The following is a 17,271-nucleotide window of genomic DNA, read 5'->3' on the forward strand; positions in this document are numbered from 1 at the left end:
TGCAATTTTCAATTTTGTGGAATCTGGCATGTAGCTATTTTTCAGAATTTACATCACCACGTAAAATTGAATCAGCAACTTGCGATTCTTTCAAGGCAGGTCAAGGTTAAAATTATATAATTACGTAGATTAACAGTTGGAAAAAAGATACACGAAAAAAATGTCTTGAACAATTTCAAAAAACGAACTATTAGCACCAGCCGATGCAAATGTTTCAGTATTGTGATGTGAAGTCAAAAGTATTTACGAAATAAACCGGCTGCCTACGACACTAACGACTTCAGTTATTTATTCACATTATATTGCAATTGCGTCCTCTTTTATACTTTATAGAAATTTCCCAAGATAGTCCTCATACTGCACGCGTAATCAAACTATAGCGTTAACATGACTTACAGTTTCATTCTGCGACAAGCTCTTACTTCTTTTCAAGATATCCTTGCAAAAATCCTCAATTTTACAAGATTTCTCGACAAGATCTGTTTGTTTATCAAGCTTTGCTTGCGTAAAGATATTGCTGACTTCACTCAAAACAAAGGATATTGGGATTTCAAACGTTTGACCATTGAGATGTTCAATTCTGGTATCGCCTTTTCTAGAATTCAAATTTTTGTTTTTTGATGATGATGCCCTTGAACGAACGGCATTTTTTGCATGACTAGCATACTTTGGAACACTCATTTTATGCTGTTTCTGTCACATTTTAAATCTACAACTTCATTACCGTATTTAAGCTCGCGCATTTCAGTTCACGATGTCATAAAATTTGAGCATGCGCATTACAATTAAAAAACTTGAAAAAACTTGATTATGATGATGATGATTCCATTTTGCTACGTTTTATCAAAAATTTTGTTTCAAGAGTTGTTTTAAAAAACTTAATGGGGTCAATCAAGCTGGAAAAATAACGATGCCGCTTACGAAAGTCATCAATCACCATACATACTGGGCTGTCTCCATGGTGTACAGACTGTCCCAAAAAAAACGGAAATGACATAAATTAATTGTTTATTCCCAACAGTTTTATGCTGAACTTGACAGTTCTGCGCCCCTTGGATTTCATTGGGTTTGTAAAACATTAGTAGAACCAAAACAAAGTACCGCATACACTGTATTTCTTCTCAAATTTCCAACGCAAAAGCTTTGTAAAAGCAAAAAGACGTTGACTGACTTACAGCAGCCACAAAAACGTAATCATATTGATCATATTGATCATATTGATCATAAGATTAAGTTGCAACAAACATGGACAAAATAGCGTGTAACTAAATTAATCATGCGGAACAAATTGTCTCTCTCCAGTTACACAAGCTAAATGAAATACACGATTTTCCAGCTTTTCAATGAAAAGCAAATTTATTGCATCGTAGCCAGAATTTCACCTTTTTGAGCGACGAAAATGGGCATTTGATGTAATTTTTGCTTGCAATAGGCCAGGCTGAAAGGCTTTTTTATTTTATTGTCAGTAAGCTTCATCAGCAAAACAAAATAAAATCAAACATTTAAAAAAGAAATCCACCTGCCGCTGAACAGTCTCGATCAATTCCGTTAAATTTTATTATAATTATAATCAATTTACACAATTATAGCAAATACATTTACATAATTAGCAACGAAAGTTTCTAACCATTCCCATAGGAAGCGAATGCTCTTTTGCTTTAAGGCGTAGTGCTTTTGATCCGGGACTCTTTCTGTCCATTTCAGAGTTTCCTTCTAATGGATGATTGTGTATTGAGCCAGACATCATTGCGGCATGTCCTCCGTTCAGTATAGTTCCACCAGGTCCGTGAGAAAGAGGCTGAGATGTGTTTATAGGTTGTGAATGCATATTCTTGTTTGCCGCCATTTCGTGAGGCAACATGGAGGCCGCAATATTGTTGTGAACCATACCTGGATGGTGACCTGTTTGGCTCGATATTACACCGCGATTTGACGGGAGATATTGTGGCATTTGGGAGGACATTGTAATGACATGCGCAACAGGATTACCGTGCATGTTTGCTCCCGTGTAACTTTGGGGCGAATTTGACGTCGGCGATCTTATCACTCCTCGGTTTGCTATTAGACCTGAGGACATTTGGGGACTGTAAGGAGATATTGGTGACTTTGGTGGAGGTCTTGCCATTGCTGCAGTGGAAGACCAATGTGGTGGAGCAGAATTTGTGTAGGAAGGGGATTCGCGGTACAAATGGGGTGAGTTTGGAAGACATGGTGGCCGAACAGGAATCTGAGGAAATCTTTCCCGTTTTCGCCATTTCGCTCGTCTATTTTGAAACCAAACCTGAAAGTAAAACGTACTAGTTAGGTTTCTTCTTGAAATACAGGCACTTCAGAGTGAAGGAGATAGAGCTAAGGGGCTATAGCAATGATTTGAAGCAATAAGCAAAAACCAATCCTATCAAACATTTCAAAACCCAAACCTAGAGTATCAACTATATGCAAATGAATATCAACTCAGGAAAATCAGATATCAGTCATAAATATTATCGGTTTTTCCACCTTCAAGGATAGCGACTTGCCTCACTTTTAACTATAGAGTTTCGACGCTGTCAGATATCTAGTAGCTACGTTGGGTTCTAGGTCATTGGGCTGTAGCTCATCCCAATAAAAATATGCTAGGCGGTCCATGAATCAGACAAGTTGAATACCATGAGTGTTTTTGTTCACATAATAGTTTCATTCGAATTCGTATCAAGATAATCAACTTTGCATAAAAAAAGTGCTACTTAGAAATGCACTTGCCACTCGACAAGCTTTAGTTATTTTAATTAAAAGATGATTGGTTGAAATTTCAAGCCGTAGAAGTTAAATACCGTTTTATTGCTTCATTGCTTAGGCTGATCGATTTGAAGATAAATAAACATCAAAATTGTAATAAAGGTTCAAGCACATCTTAAAAACACATCGTCAAATACAAAATGTAAAGGGATATCGTTATTGAGCATAAATTTTATTTGCTGTTGATGTGCGATATGGCAACATTTATTTGCGTATGAAATATTTTGCATTTATGAAACGCACACAGAACGTCAGAAAGTCAAAAAATTCACTTTAATATCCTGTGTAGACGAATGCACTTGAGAAATATCTTAAACATATAAGTCTTTTTCACAAGGGCTGGACCCCTGTGAGATAATCTCTCGTTATCTTTCATTGAATGATTGAAAAATATGTACAGACATTGATATGTGCTGCCGAATATTGTGCATGACACAAAGCGCTACAATAATAGCATTTTGAAAAGCGTATGACAAGTATGTTTGTTGAGACAACGAAACAACAAGAAAATTTCTTTTTGTGCGTGCAATTCAGAGTGTCTGGCGCGCGTGGGGGGGAGAAGCATCAATGTTTGATTTTTTCAAACATCCGAACTAATTCAATCATGCAATTAACTTTTTTTCTATTTGATTTCTTTTTATTTCATGACTCTTGAAAGCACGTGATGTTAGCCATGTGTGTTTCGTGTGTCATTCATATTTATTGCATGACTGCCGGCTGGGCGGGAGAAATATAACTGAAAATCAATTTCCTGTACTCTCATCGCCATGACAAATCAACGCTAAAGAAAAGTAAAAGTTTCTTACTTCGAGAACAAATGCAGGCGGTAGTTTGTGCTACCTCAACTGAACGTCACCGATATAAGCATTTCAATGTTTCCTTCGTATAGTTCAATGGCATTGACTGAATTTTTACACACCATCACAATTGCAGTTGTAATTCGCAAAATACATGCATTGTATCCATGATTTTGTAGAAGCACTTTTGCTCATGCGCATTTAATATACACGACGAGTTTTTTTAAAATAGAAAAAATTGAAGACATTAACAAAACTAACCCTGACCTCAGTGTTCGAGTTTCTAAATTCAATACAATATTTAGTTTATAATACGCTTGGACGCTCCCCATTAATTTATCTTATTTCCTTATAATTGTTGTAATTTATGTATCATATTACTTTTATTAATAATATTACTATTATTTATTATTTCACTTATACTGAAGATGGCATCATGAGATGTCGAAACATGTCTATTTTAAAAAAATTTGTCGTGTATATTAAATGCGCATATGCATTGTAGCTAACAGGCCATATTGAAAATGATCGAAATATTTTCCAACAAAATATTCATCACATTTCATTTCTCAATTCTAAAAGCGTTTCAAAGAATAGACCTTAAAGAATCAATGTCCAGGCATCGAAAACTTGAAATGCCACTATGCATATGTGAACTAAAATATTTGAAGTGGTTGGTTCAGTTTTACAGAAACGAGAAAAAATAACTTAAAATTAAGTCATTCATTGTTTTTCCAATAGAATACAAAAGTAGCTACTTGCATTGTGTGCGTAAAAAACGAGCTTGTTTTGCTTCTGGAAGGAGAGCCTGATATGCGCGCACGTGTTTGAGCTAATAAAATGCCTGACCGATTACTGCTGCCATGTTGTAGGCTGTTAACCAAGACAAATCTATTTTAGGCTATTTTAGCTTCACAACAAACTTTGCCTAAAATGTGGAGCACAAAAATATCAAGTGATTAGTATACGTTAAAAATCTATTTGTTCATAAAGGGCTTGTTACAATTGTGCTAAATAATGTGAATTATTGCTCAATAAAATTACATTGATCCAAGTTACTATGCATGCAAGCAGTATTTTCCTGATTAGCTATTGAACTGTGAATCATGGATTAAGACATAAAATATAACACGAGAGGAAAACACAAAAATGTTGCATAAGCTGATCAATCTGAGAGAAAAAATATTTATTGAAACATTTAAGTCTGCGATGCAGTCCATAACTCAGATGACTATTTTCATGTTTGTTTAACTATTTATTATTGATTTTGTTGCTAATTGATAAAATGCCTCAACGCTTGTGTTGTAATAATCGTGAAAACATTTAATGTTTGCTAGCTAGTATTTGGAAAGCTCAACTCTTTACAAGACACACTAAAATATTTGAGGTATTTTAACGTGAAAGTTAACAAATCAATCTAAAAATTTAAATTAGAAAATTAGCACGCAAACATTTGACGATTGATAAAGCGAATACCAAGCATCTATAAAATACAAGCTCAAACTAAAAATACATGAGCTGGACGAATAAAAACAATGAAGAATTAGCCAAGAAATTCCAACTTATTCTTGTCGTAATTAATTTAACTAAATAAAGGAAAGATTTTGTGGTTTTAATACGAGTTAGTTAAGTGTCATTGAATCATGACCGGATCTATTTTTCCTTGCTGTATATCTTAAAATAGTAATGTTTTCATTATTTTGATCTTCCACTGAATTCTTCTTAAATTTCACTATAGTAATTATGCATGTTTTCGAAGAAGAACAGCTTAAGTAAATAATTTCTTTGATCGGCGAAAAGATATGCAAAAGGCTGTCAAGCGACAGTTTTAACAATGCTGAATTAAACATATGCTTAGCTCGTGCGTAGTTGAGTGTGGCATTGTGAGCAATTGTCGACGCTAAGGGTGTTGACAGATTATAACACCAATGAATAGTCGGGTCTCTTTAAAGAGAAAGATTACCATGCCCCTAAGTACTTAAACGTCACGCAATGAGCAAATACTCACGACAGCCGCTTTCAGATTTGAATTTATTTCCCATATTTTACATTGGGTAAATTATTTTAACGATGAAATTGCTCTTGGTTTTGTGAGAAAAAATTAATTCCTGTTGTGAAAAAGTAAATTTTCAGTCGACCGTGTAAGTCAGACATCATCTCTATAACCAGTCACTTTAGTAGAAGTAAACGCATTTCATGTAAGATACATCATTTTCACTCACGAACATCCACACTTTGGGTACTGTAGTGCAATAAATTCTAATTGAGGAAGGCCACACTTTACAACCAACCATCAACCTTTAATAAGTTTCAAGTTTCAATAAAAGTTGAGTTTACATATCCATAAGAATTTCATTCAAACGTAAACTTTAATTATGTTACGTAGCAAATCGAACTTTTTTCACTTAATCCTCTTTTCCGACTCACAAATACTTATTACAAAGTGTTGAAGTGACGCAAGCGACTCGCGTTGATAACTGTTCATTCATAGCTGCATTGATGCAACGGGTCAGTCCAACTGGTTCAACAACTTAGCAAACTATGTCCATTCTATACTTGAATATCGAACTGTTTAAAAATGAATTTTCATTTCCAAAGTCGTGTTCAGAAAACGTGCTCAGATTTACAACGAATATGTTCAATTATTCTGTCCAAGGGTAGCGCTAAGATTTACAAAATGCTTCTTTTAATGCAATCATTGTCATTCAAAAATGAAAATTACGAATTACACTTACATTTATTCTGTAATATTTAAGGAAGCATGATAAGCGAGTTGTAAAATTTAACATTAAAATGTTAAATATTTGTAAAAATATTTATAAATGTTTAACATTGTTTAACATGTAAAAATAAATGTGTAACAGTAAAAATATTTGCTTATTGCACTACAACTTAGATTCAATGATCATAGTTTAAACGATTGAGTCCATAACTGTGTGATTCTCTGGGATTGTTTTGATTGCTTTTCACTTGTAAAAATATTGCATTTTGCATTGATCCGTGTAAAGTTTATGAATATAATATATATTGTATCCTGTAAAGAGTTTTGTCAGATGATACCTTGATATGTTGAATTTAGTTTCATGTAGATTTTGTGTGGGAGATGTGATTATATAGAACCATTTGAACAAAACAGCAAGAATAAAGACTTACGCGCTTTGATATCACAATTACTGACCACAACTTTCTTATAGCAATAATAAAATTAAAGTTTTTGTAGCAAGGTATGCATTATATTGAATGTATAATTTAGCTTTTGAGTTAGAAATTGATCTACCTGTTTAGAAGTTGTTTGGTAAACTTACACATTGATGGTTGGTGATTTACTTAAATGACACATGAACTTAAAGAAGCTCTATGTTGCTGTCGTCTAAATATATACATAAATGTTTCTACTAAAATGAGTCGTCTTTCATATTTTGTTGGTCTAAATATATACATAAATGAATTTACATACAAATTATGTGACACGACTAAAAATGCAACCTAGTAACAGCAGTAAAATCGAGTTGTATAACAGTGTTTTTCTAAATATTTCAAATTCAATGTCATTTCAATTTTTGAGCAAATATGAAAGATTTGAAATGAACCCAAAACATCAATGCTGTAAAGTTGTCATGTCTTGTCTTTCAAGCCCTTTCAAATATTGAAATATGTTCTAATCAAAGAAGCTATGTTTTATTTTCGACTCATTGCTTATATCAGCTGGTAAACGATATCGGTGACTTTTGTGTAATCAAGATGATGCAATCTTTGTAGTAAATTACATCCCATTCAGCTCGCCAGCAAAATCAAAGAAAGGTCATTTCAGACAGTTTGACAGCACGAAACAAATTTGACACAACCTGCACTATTTTAATAGTCTATTCAACCATATGTAGTCATTTGGGTACTTATAGTTTACTTCGATGCTTTATTTGTTGTCAATATTTACATGTTAGTTCTTGCAATAATGAAAATAGTCAAGGTCGGACAGGTTTTTATTGAGGTCTAAAACGTATTCTTCATGTGGTCTGAAAGACTTAATCAAATTAATGTAATGTAGATCACGAATTTCTGTGACAAGTTAAATCTATACAAAATGTAACTTTCTCTCTTACATATTACGCGATTTCTTTTTCTTGCTTTACTAATGGCGAGTGTTGTTGTTCGTATTGTGCAAGGCAAGCTAAAACTGATACGATTACTTTTGCTACATTAGCTAGTTGATACATTAAACTTGATAGGGAAAATAGCGCATTAGAAACAGTTAAATAAAACCTGAAATTGCTTTGATAAGCAGTTATTTTTTTACTGTGGCAGGATGATATCTTAGACTCTTAGGCGCGAGCTTAACAAAATATACGAGAATTGATCAGCTATAAAAGTTGTCAGAAAATTAGCTGTGATTTCAAACAGTTCCTCTGAATTTATGCTTCCAAGTTGTAATAAAAATACATAGCTAATTCAGGAAGATGTTACTTCATATTTTTGTTGCTATTCGCTATAACTACTATCTTGCTTCGTTTTTGCACGATGCCATATAGATTCCACAATACCTTATAGATTCCTAAAATATATACAGAATGCAATCGCATTTTTGCTTTTGCTTCTGGCCTCTTGTAGGAGCACAAAAATCATACAAAACTCAAAAATTCATGCTTTTCGCATAAATTGCAGCTAACTATGTCGACGTTTATTTCTCACGTATAAAAACAAATTTTTAACGATGAGTATGTCCTTCTGGACGACAGATGGTGAAACACTTAATTCAGATGTTCATTTCTTAAATTTCCTTTTAAATCTGACATGAATGATTCAAAATTATGAATAAGATCGGAGCCCGTTTTGCTTGTGTAGTAATATTTGTCAGCTTTCGTTGGTTCGCGTACAGTTTGCGATCGTATATGTAGTTAAATTATTAATATCAAGTAAATATAAATATATTGTAGCTAAGGTTTTGTGTTCGTGTCCATTCATAGATAAATTTAATTTTTCTTTCGTTGACTCATGCACAGTTTGTGATCGTAAATGTGGCTAAATTATCAATATCGAATAGACATACAATATTGTAAGGTTTCGTGTCCATATTCAATAATTGACAAATTTTGTAAATCTTTCAATTAGTGTTTAAAAAATTTGCAGTAAAAAACTTAGGTAATATAAGTCATGGCAGATCTTATACCAATCTCAGCTCTAAAATCATCAGTTTTTACTTCAAATCTGTTCGTAAAGTAGCAAAATATACAAAGTGAACAATGATTTCATAAACACATTTATAAAAGTCAAGTCTTTGCATGCTGGTCCTGGTCATAAAGCTTCTATTGTCCACATTTACTCGCTCTGCTTGAATATTAGTTGGAAACTAATAAAATCGTGGAGAAATGCATTGAGCAGACAGTTTATTAACCCCAGGAAACTACTCGTGCTATTAAAGAATGAGTGACGGGGCCATTTAGATACAGATCGAGCAATTCGTTTTTTGGACAAATGAATTTCATTCAAAGCATTTCCTCGAATGAATCTTCGTGATTTTTACTCCAGATATCAAGCCATAACAGCAGTACCGAAAACACGTCCGAAAAGTATAACGATGTATTTTCCAATCAATAGAAACATCTGTTTTCATATATAGTGGATGGCTGAGCTGTATATACACTTTGTATTTTGCCGACAATGCCGAATCGTCTGGACAATGGAACGCACATGTTGTATTTGGAATTTTATAGATTTGCGTGACTCTGCTATTTAGTTAACCTATAAAATTACTCCTGATATGCGTTTTAAGTTTACTGTAAATCGCTAAACGTCAATTGCTATCGAAAAACATGAACAAGCATTTTATGTAAACTAGCTATTATCTTTGCTTCGTAATTCATGCTTTGTTACAAAATGTATTCAATTAAATTACGTTGATGAAAAAATTTGTTTAAGGGTAATTGAAACAGTAGTCCTTCAAAATCTTAGAAAAGTAAACCGTTGTATAGTTTGTGGGTACGTCGTTTAAGATGCAGCTCGTTCATTGGAGCGTGCTAATAATGTTTAATAAGAAGATAATGAAATAACAAGGTGAAATTGCCAGTTAGTGCTTTCACAGAGTGTTTGATGTTTGTTGACCTGTTGAAATAATCGAAGTCACTATCACGAGCGCAATCAATTACTAAATGTGTTTGTAAACAGTATGTGTAGAAAAATGAAACTGTTGATGATCGCCGTTCTTGAGCGACTATTTTCCCTCGCGCCCAATTTAGCTTGCATATTGAAATGCTTTTTTGATTTCTTAAAAAATACGCTTCATCTTAAACGTTTCTACCTCATAATAGTTGTGGGATTACGGACTTTGCAAGTTCTTTTGCGCACTAAGTTCTCTGTTAAGAGGAACTTCTCATGCCGTGATAGCAAATGCCATAAATGTCAAAGTACCTTTTTCTACAATGGTGTTTTATGACCAAAGATAGCTAATAATTCAAATTAAAGAGGCAAAGCAAAATTTAGCTAACAGAAAAATATCCTTTAGCGGATACACTATATATAGCTTACACTGAAGTAGGGGTATATCATCATACTGTGTTAGTATTCCACAAACGAATAATGAGACTTGGTTGGGGTCTTTGTATCGATTTTTATAAAATTATAAGCAAAATAAGCAGAGCTTTAGAAGTCAGCTACACAATAACACATGCAGGTAGAATCGAGCTCTTGTTGCTTATAAAGTAGCTATGCTTAGAATTTAATAATTTCTTATGGTTGTGAGTTTTAGTTAAAAGCATTCACATAAAATTTTTCAAGCTATGGCTACTCGTCACTTACGCTTCTATAATAACTACTGAAATGTTCTAATTAAAATGTATATTGATTGCCCTGTGTATTTATGATCTATAGCACTCAATTAATTTACGCAAATTGACTCATTCATCTTGCTGTAATAAAGTTACGTGGCTTGTGAGCGCCTTTTGTGATAATTTATGTTCAAAAAATTTTTAAGAAAATCCTACATCGTGCTGAATAAAAAATAGTGACTGAAAACAAAGCGAAATTTGTGATGAATGCTTTTGTTGTAGGTACTTAGATCAATATACAAATACCTGAATATAGGTAACACCAGACAAAACCATCTTTTCCCTTGCGTGTAGCTAATATATGAAGCTAAGTGAGATATTTTACCGCACAAAAAATCAAACATTTTGATCTTTGTGAAAATAATGGTTTGTAAAGTTAACGTGTAGACAAGACCAATTTCGCGTTGTGGACAATAAATTCTACATTTATATAAATCAATAAAAGTGCAACACCTTCATTAGATATGATAAATCCTACATTGGTTGTTCTCGCTTCACATGTAAAATTATGATCGTTGAGCCTTAGTATGAAGAAATGACATAAAACATAAACGCAGACATATTTCTTACTTGTACGCGAGCTTCTGTTAAATCTGTCCTCAGTGCCAATTGTTCCCTAGTATAAACATCGGGATAATGGGTCTTTTGAAATACACCTTCCATTTCCTCGAGTTGATATGATGTAAATGTTGTTCGATTCCGTCTCTTTTTACGCTTTGGTGAGTTTTCGTGCGCTGCTGTCGTGTCCATGATCGGTGAATGAGAAGCTGGATTGTTTGGGTTTTCGCCGTGTACTTGAACCATTGATGGTGTTCGCGCCTGTTCTCGTTTCACCGTTAATTTCTCCTTCCCTATTTTCAATACGAATTACCTTTATTGCATCGTTAACGCACCATGCTCGCGAAGTGGCGTGCGTTATAAAATCACTTCACTGATTAAAACAAATTGAATTATGAAGAGCGCGAGTTTTTAAGTTGGTCAGAGTGCAGCGACCTAATTTCCGGGTAGGTGTTAGAGGCCTTGTTTGATAAACATATTCAACCTGCTTTACATGGCTTTTTGAGTGTGCTTTTATTTACCTGTTTCCACTTGCTGCGGAAGCTCCATAGCCGAGTCTCCCGACAATAATGGTGGTGAACGGCTACTGGAACTTCTATTTTGAATTTGTGGATGACTCAATGGAACGTTTCCCATTTGGCAAGACTGTGTAACTGCGTTCATGGCGCGATGCATCATCTCAGCTCTTTTACCTATATTTCCAACTGAGTAGTTCTGCATTGCTTACAAAAGAAAGTGAACGAAAAACAAATTTTGCTATCAGGTTATACACTTGAAGCTTAGCAGATCGTATCTTGTCGTGTGGTAAACGGCAAGTTCACATGCAATATGTTACAAAACGTTCACAGAATTGACAAGCGGATCCGATCTCATCCAATTGTCAATCGCTAAGAAATAATTAGTCCTTTTACATCTCTTAATTAGGATCTGAACACGTCACTCGAGTAGTTGTAACGACGAACGAGTGGCATTGCTGAAATGAGCTGTCGGTATTGTGATAAAATATGCGCCAAAGAACTAACTCGCCTGCCTACCAGACTAGACACTTCTGTTTTGCAATCAATCGAATTCCATTTTTTCGCCCTGACAGATAAAAGTGTATGCAGCCCTGTCAGTGCATGAACGGGTGCGCTGAGCCGGAGAGTGGATGTTAAACCAGCAAGGAAATTACTAAGAAGAATGCATGCACCGCCTTGCAGGGGGACCACAATTGGAAAGACTATTTCATTCAAAGGCTGCCGACAGTTCGTTCAACATCCGAAGTGTCAGACAATCACGGTAGGACTCGAGTAAAAAACAACACCAAACACTCGTATTGGACACCATACAGACAAATGATTACAACACTAGAAGACTACTGACAAAACACAAGCTTATATAAAAACACGCGGGAAAGCGGCAAATGTACACTTGTGTTGGGTCAGGATTTCACTGGATGACAGATTTCATGTCGGTCAGTAGCCGTTTGTCAAGAAGATTAGGAAATATTTAATATAAAAGATTTCCCGCTTTATATATTTCCCACGGCTGTAGATGATTTTATTTTAATTGTCCGTCGCACGACTTGTGCGTGCTCGTACAAGTAAACAACTGGACAGCTTGTTTTTGTTTGTCATCTTGAGAAGAGCACGTTATGTTGACACAAAAACGTGTTTATGATTTCGTGAATTCGGTCGTACCTGTCGTTCGGGCATATGCGCAATTTGTGTACGGCTCCCACTGTTTGTTTGCTCGGGAACGATGCACAAAGATAAGATGTTAAAACATTTCGGATATGAAACTGCGATAAGAATCATGTCAAATATATCCTGCTGATCTTGATGACAGTTTAGATCACTCATGTTCCTTTATCCAATTGCCATACGACATTCATTGACACTGGATAACCAATTCTTACTTTTCAATATTTGCAATAGACTGCATTGTGGACTTTTTACCCCAGACGAAGTCCTACAGACCAGCTGTTTATTTACATTGGACATCATTCATTCACTTGGCTTCCTTTCAATAATTTATTAGCTACCACATATTGAAGCACTCACGAGGCTGTCAATATTTGACTGTGAGAGAAGCCGACTTAAATATCATGACACGTATTTAAGTTTATTAGTTTATATTTAGAACGTGTCCGCTCGACGATTATTTACGCGCTGCCAAATGCCTTGATTCAAAGTTTACATTACAACACTTTCCAATACGGTTAATTAGCATAATATGCGCATAACGAAAATCGAACGAACGTAGTGTACTAGCAAAACAAAAAATCTAAAAGGCCTTTTTGTCTGTCTTCTGCAAGCAAGCGGATTCATCTGGCATTTGTCTTATCTTTATGAATTCTTTCCCAAGTTTAGTAACTCTATTATATTTATATCCTGATACATGAGCTCTTAAATAAACAAAGTTAGACTAATTAAAGATTTATATGCCTCATATAAGTGTTGCATGCGGGCGGGAAAATGAGTCAACGACCAAATTGTGTGTCCACGTGACAATTTCAAGTCCCTTATTGCATCAACAGCAGATAAAAAATATTTTAATGATTACGACAAACGATAGTCTGAGAGAGGAATTTTTTTATAAATCAACCGTCTGAGATGTTTCTAATTCAATGATACGACATCAGTGTTGTTTCTATGTGCTGCTCAGTTTAAAAGAAATGACGTATTATAATTTATTGATATTTATGAAATTAGTGCGTTAAAACAGCTATGACGGCTACCAGTTTCGTAGGTATTCTGTATGACTGCTGCCTACATTCAAGTTTATATACCTACAAAAATACACTTAGTAATTCTTGGATTGCAACCAGTCAACACGAAATTATCAAAAAAATGTAGCTCGCCCACAACGGCTGGTGCCCACAATAGCATTGATAAAATATTCTTTTGTATTTGACCACAAATATGGCGACAATGATGTAAATGCAAACCACCTATGTATATATACACTTATTTTCTTTTAAAATACGTGTGTGAAATCAGGAAAATAAACACATAAGGAAGATATACTAAACGATAAAATGTTGATATCAATATAAATGCAAAGCTAATCCATATATAAAGCATACAAAGGTAATTTTCAACAAAGTTAGTATTTACTTCTTTAGAAAATTAATTTCATTTGTTGTTTTTCAAATATTCGACATAAAGAATATTTGCATTGTAGAGAATTAGAAGAGGCTGACTAAGTCTTTGCTACTGTTTCTGTGTATGAACCTTTTTCTTATGGTTTTGATTATTTTACTTGCGGTAAAGCACCGATTCGTTTTTGGCTGGTGGAATTGTAGCTTTGTTTTAGCAATTGAATTATTTGTTTTAATAATTAATGAGCCATTAATTACCAAAGTCTTCGCGAAGTTTTCGCAGAGAGATATCAGACCGAAAAAGTAACGTCATTAACTTTTAATTTACTATTTGAATAATTTATAAAATTATGTAAATGGTTCACTTACATAAGTGCATGTATACAAAATAAATAACCAGTTGACAAAGCTTCAAAGGCCTATCAGTCCTTTCTTAACATCTCATATCAGCATCCTATACCTCATTACAAAAATTCAATACTAATAAATTTTTTTTTTACTATATCTTTCTTAATTATCATCTTTCTCTTCATTATTACTTTTCTGGTTAACTAATGCCATTTTTCCATCTTCCTTTCATAACTTTATTACGCTCCTTTTCTCTAGTAACAATTCCCTTATCCAATCCTCAGTCACAGTAGCTCAGTCAGTCGTAGCTCAGTCAGTAGTAGCTCAGTCATAGTCAAGTTGTATAAAATTTGTGAGCAACACTGCATGAAATTATAACCCCTTCCCAGTTTGATCGTATAAGCAAATTTTTACCAGATCCCTTTGGATAAGCTCCATCATTCCCCCCTGTTTTGAACTTTGCAACTGTATGAAGCTAGTGAAAGACTAGTGGCGTAGCCAGCCGACAAGTTTTGGTCCTGCTATGTAAATTTTAGAACATTAGCATCATTCATTTCTTTAGAAATCGGTTGTTTTTACACTGAGTTAAAGAAGAAAAATTAACATAGCAGGGCCAAATTTGTGGGCTGGCTACACCAGTGTCTTAACGCATCAAACCAAATCTTCTAAAATTTTTTTCATTTATGGCCACTCGCCTGTATGAAACACTACTACTTCCTCAGTTCCTCTTCCCGTCCTTCATTCTAAACAAGCTGGGAGTTTGGCAGGTATACACCACCTGCATTAGTTAACCCGCTAAGCAAAAGCCAAATGTTATAAGTGTGAATGTACGTGCGATGACATATAAAAATAAAAAAAATATTGTTGTGCAACTTCAATTTTGAAAGAGTGTCTTCATGCGATCTTAATCCCTTTTACTAACTTTGTTGATATAACTTTGGGGGGTGGCTCGATGCCAGATATTTTAAATATCTTCAAAATTACATCTGCTCTAAAAAAATTTGATCCTGAAAATTTGAACAGTATAATTTCAATCTCAAATTTACACTTTCTTGCAAAGACTATTGAATTTGTTGCACCTCTTCAACTTTTTCATTTTCTTTGAAAGCAAAATCTTAAATTCACTCTATAAAGATCTATGAAACATCTCTTTTAAATGTTCAAAACGACTTCTTGACATTTGTAGTCAAGCTCTTCACCGTTAGGTGGATCTTTAATGATTTCCAGACCATAAAATTGTTTTTGATTGTCTGAAAACTGTTTCAGAATATGTACAACTTTTCCACATTCTGACATGCTTTAATGACAGAAGGAAGTTGAATGAAAATTAGCATTAGCCTAGAATCTATTCCATATGAAAAAGTAAAAACGTAAACGTCGTTTAGCTAGTAATTTGTTTCTCAATGTGTTGAAGTAAGTGCAGTCAAACACAAGAATAGTCAAATGAATGTAAATTAAAATGAATGTATGTCGAAACAAAGCCAGCCTGCACATTTACTCCGACAAAGCCAGCCTGTACATTTACACCCACGAAGCCAGCCTGCACATTTACTCGCACTTTATAAACATTTAGGATTACTGTTATTCTTTTCTTTAGAAGTTTATTCTTCTCGCGGTTAATGAACACAAAATTTGAAAGATTGTTGTATGAAGTGCGGTGTTTGAAATTAAATGAAGATATGATCTTCGCACTTTGTTGGACAATTTAATGAGACAATTGCTTAAATTGTCCAACAAAGTGCGAAGATCATATCTTCATTCGAACACAAAATTATTAGTTTGAGTAAATGTCGAGTCGGCTACGCTAATGCTTTCTAATTAGACATCGTTAATTCTTGTCTGTTGTCAATCTTGTTTATTTAGATTTCGGTCATAACTGATAAACCTAACTGGCATATTGTTTTCAGAGGCGTAACTAGAACGTTAATGGTGTATATTCATATATTCAGTTGTATCCTACTGATTTCTTTTCAAATTCGATTCGCTTTCATAAGAAATCAGTAGGGCACAACGGATTATATGAATATGCACCCAAGTTACGCCTCTGATTGTTTTACAAGACACCATTCAAAAGTTGTATTGAAGATTGGCGTTATTGTCATTCATTTGGCATTTATTGCACTAAGCACATCCAATTCTTACCTTCAACAAACTCTGCCTTAACAAGTGTTCTTGAACAACTTACATAAGTTCAGAATGTAAGTCTCTACAGGTAAACGTACAGTCAGGTCTGGTTATAGTAAACTGCCACTCCAAGAGAAGTTAGAATACATAAAAAGTCTTGCATGGTTGTTTGTCATAACATGCTTGTTTGTTTGTTACGGCCAAAACTATTTTGGGTCAAAGAGAATTTGTCAATGCACTGTTTCTATTCATGAAAAGGTCGTTCATTGGCGACAAAATATTATTGAGGTTCATTTTTAGCATATGATAGATTTACAGTTATGCGAATAGGACTGTGTCGTGTAACATTATGTATGATATTTTTATGTCCATATTTCATGCCGAACTTTCTCTACTTAAACATTCGTCTCCCAGCATTGCCACATGGCAACATGAAGGACACCATCCAAAACTCAAACGACAGAAAAACTTGAGAATTAAAGCCTGGTTCTCATTAAGTCGCTTGAGTGTTCCGAGTCGTTCCGAGTCCTTCCTAGTTTTTTCGTTGTTTTTCAAAACGACTGGGAGGACTTAAGCTATATAATTCTCATATATTCGTACAAGTACTGCCGAAAGACTGCTCAATTAATTTTTGCGCGAAACATTTAAAAATGGCGGCTGTTGCTTATCAAAGACGAAGTCTTTTGATATTAGAGATACCTTAAAATATTAGGTTCCTCCCCTCCCCTCTCAGGTTCTAGAACAACTTTTCATTCATATTTTAGAA

The 17,271-nt window shown here is 34.4% G+C and overlaps 1 protein-coding gene across 1 annotated transcript; it reads right to left on the minus strand.

Moving 5' to 3' along the window:
• Positions 1–1,537: 1,537 nt before the first annotated feature.
• On the minus strand, positions 1,538–12,120 carry LOC124454444 (homeobox protein aristaless-like 4). Its single transcript, XM_047005255.1, has 3 exons — positions 11,473–12,120; positions 10,964–11,244; positions 1,538–2,281 (listed from the first exon to the last, which is right to left on the minus strand). The coding sequence occupies exons 1-3, from the start codon at positions 11,669–11,671 to the stop codon at positions 1,607–1,609; spliced, it is 1,155 nt and encodes a 384-aa protein (XP_046861211.1). The 5' UTR covers positions 11,672–12,120; the 3' UTR covers positions 1,538–1,606.
• Positions 12,121–17,271: the final 5,151 nt, after the last annotated feature.

The sequence above is a fragment of the Xenia sp. Carnegie-2017 genome, unplaced genomic scaffold (assembly GCF_021976095.1).
Source record: "Xenia sp. Carnegie-2017 unplaced genomic scaffold, XeniaSp_v1 HiC_scaffold_3, whole genome shotgun sequence".
Classification (NCBI taxonomy): domain Eukaryota; kingdom Metazoa; phylum Cnidaria; class Anthozoa; order Malacalcyonacea; family Xeniidae; genus Xenia; species Xenia sp. Carnegie-2017.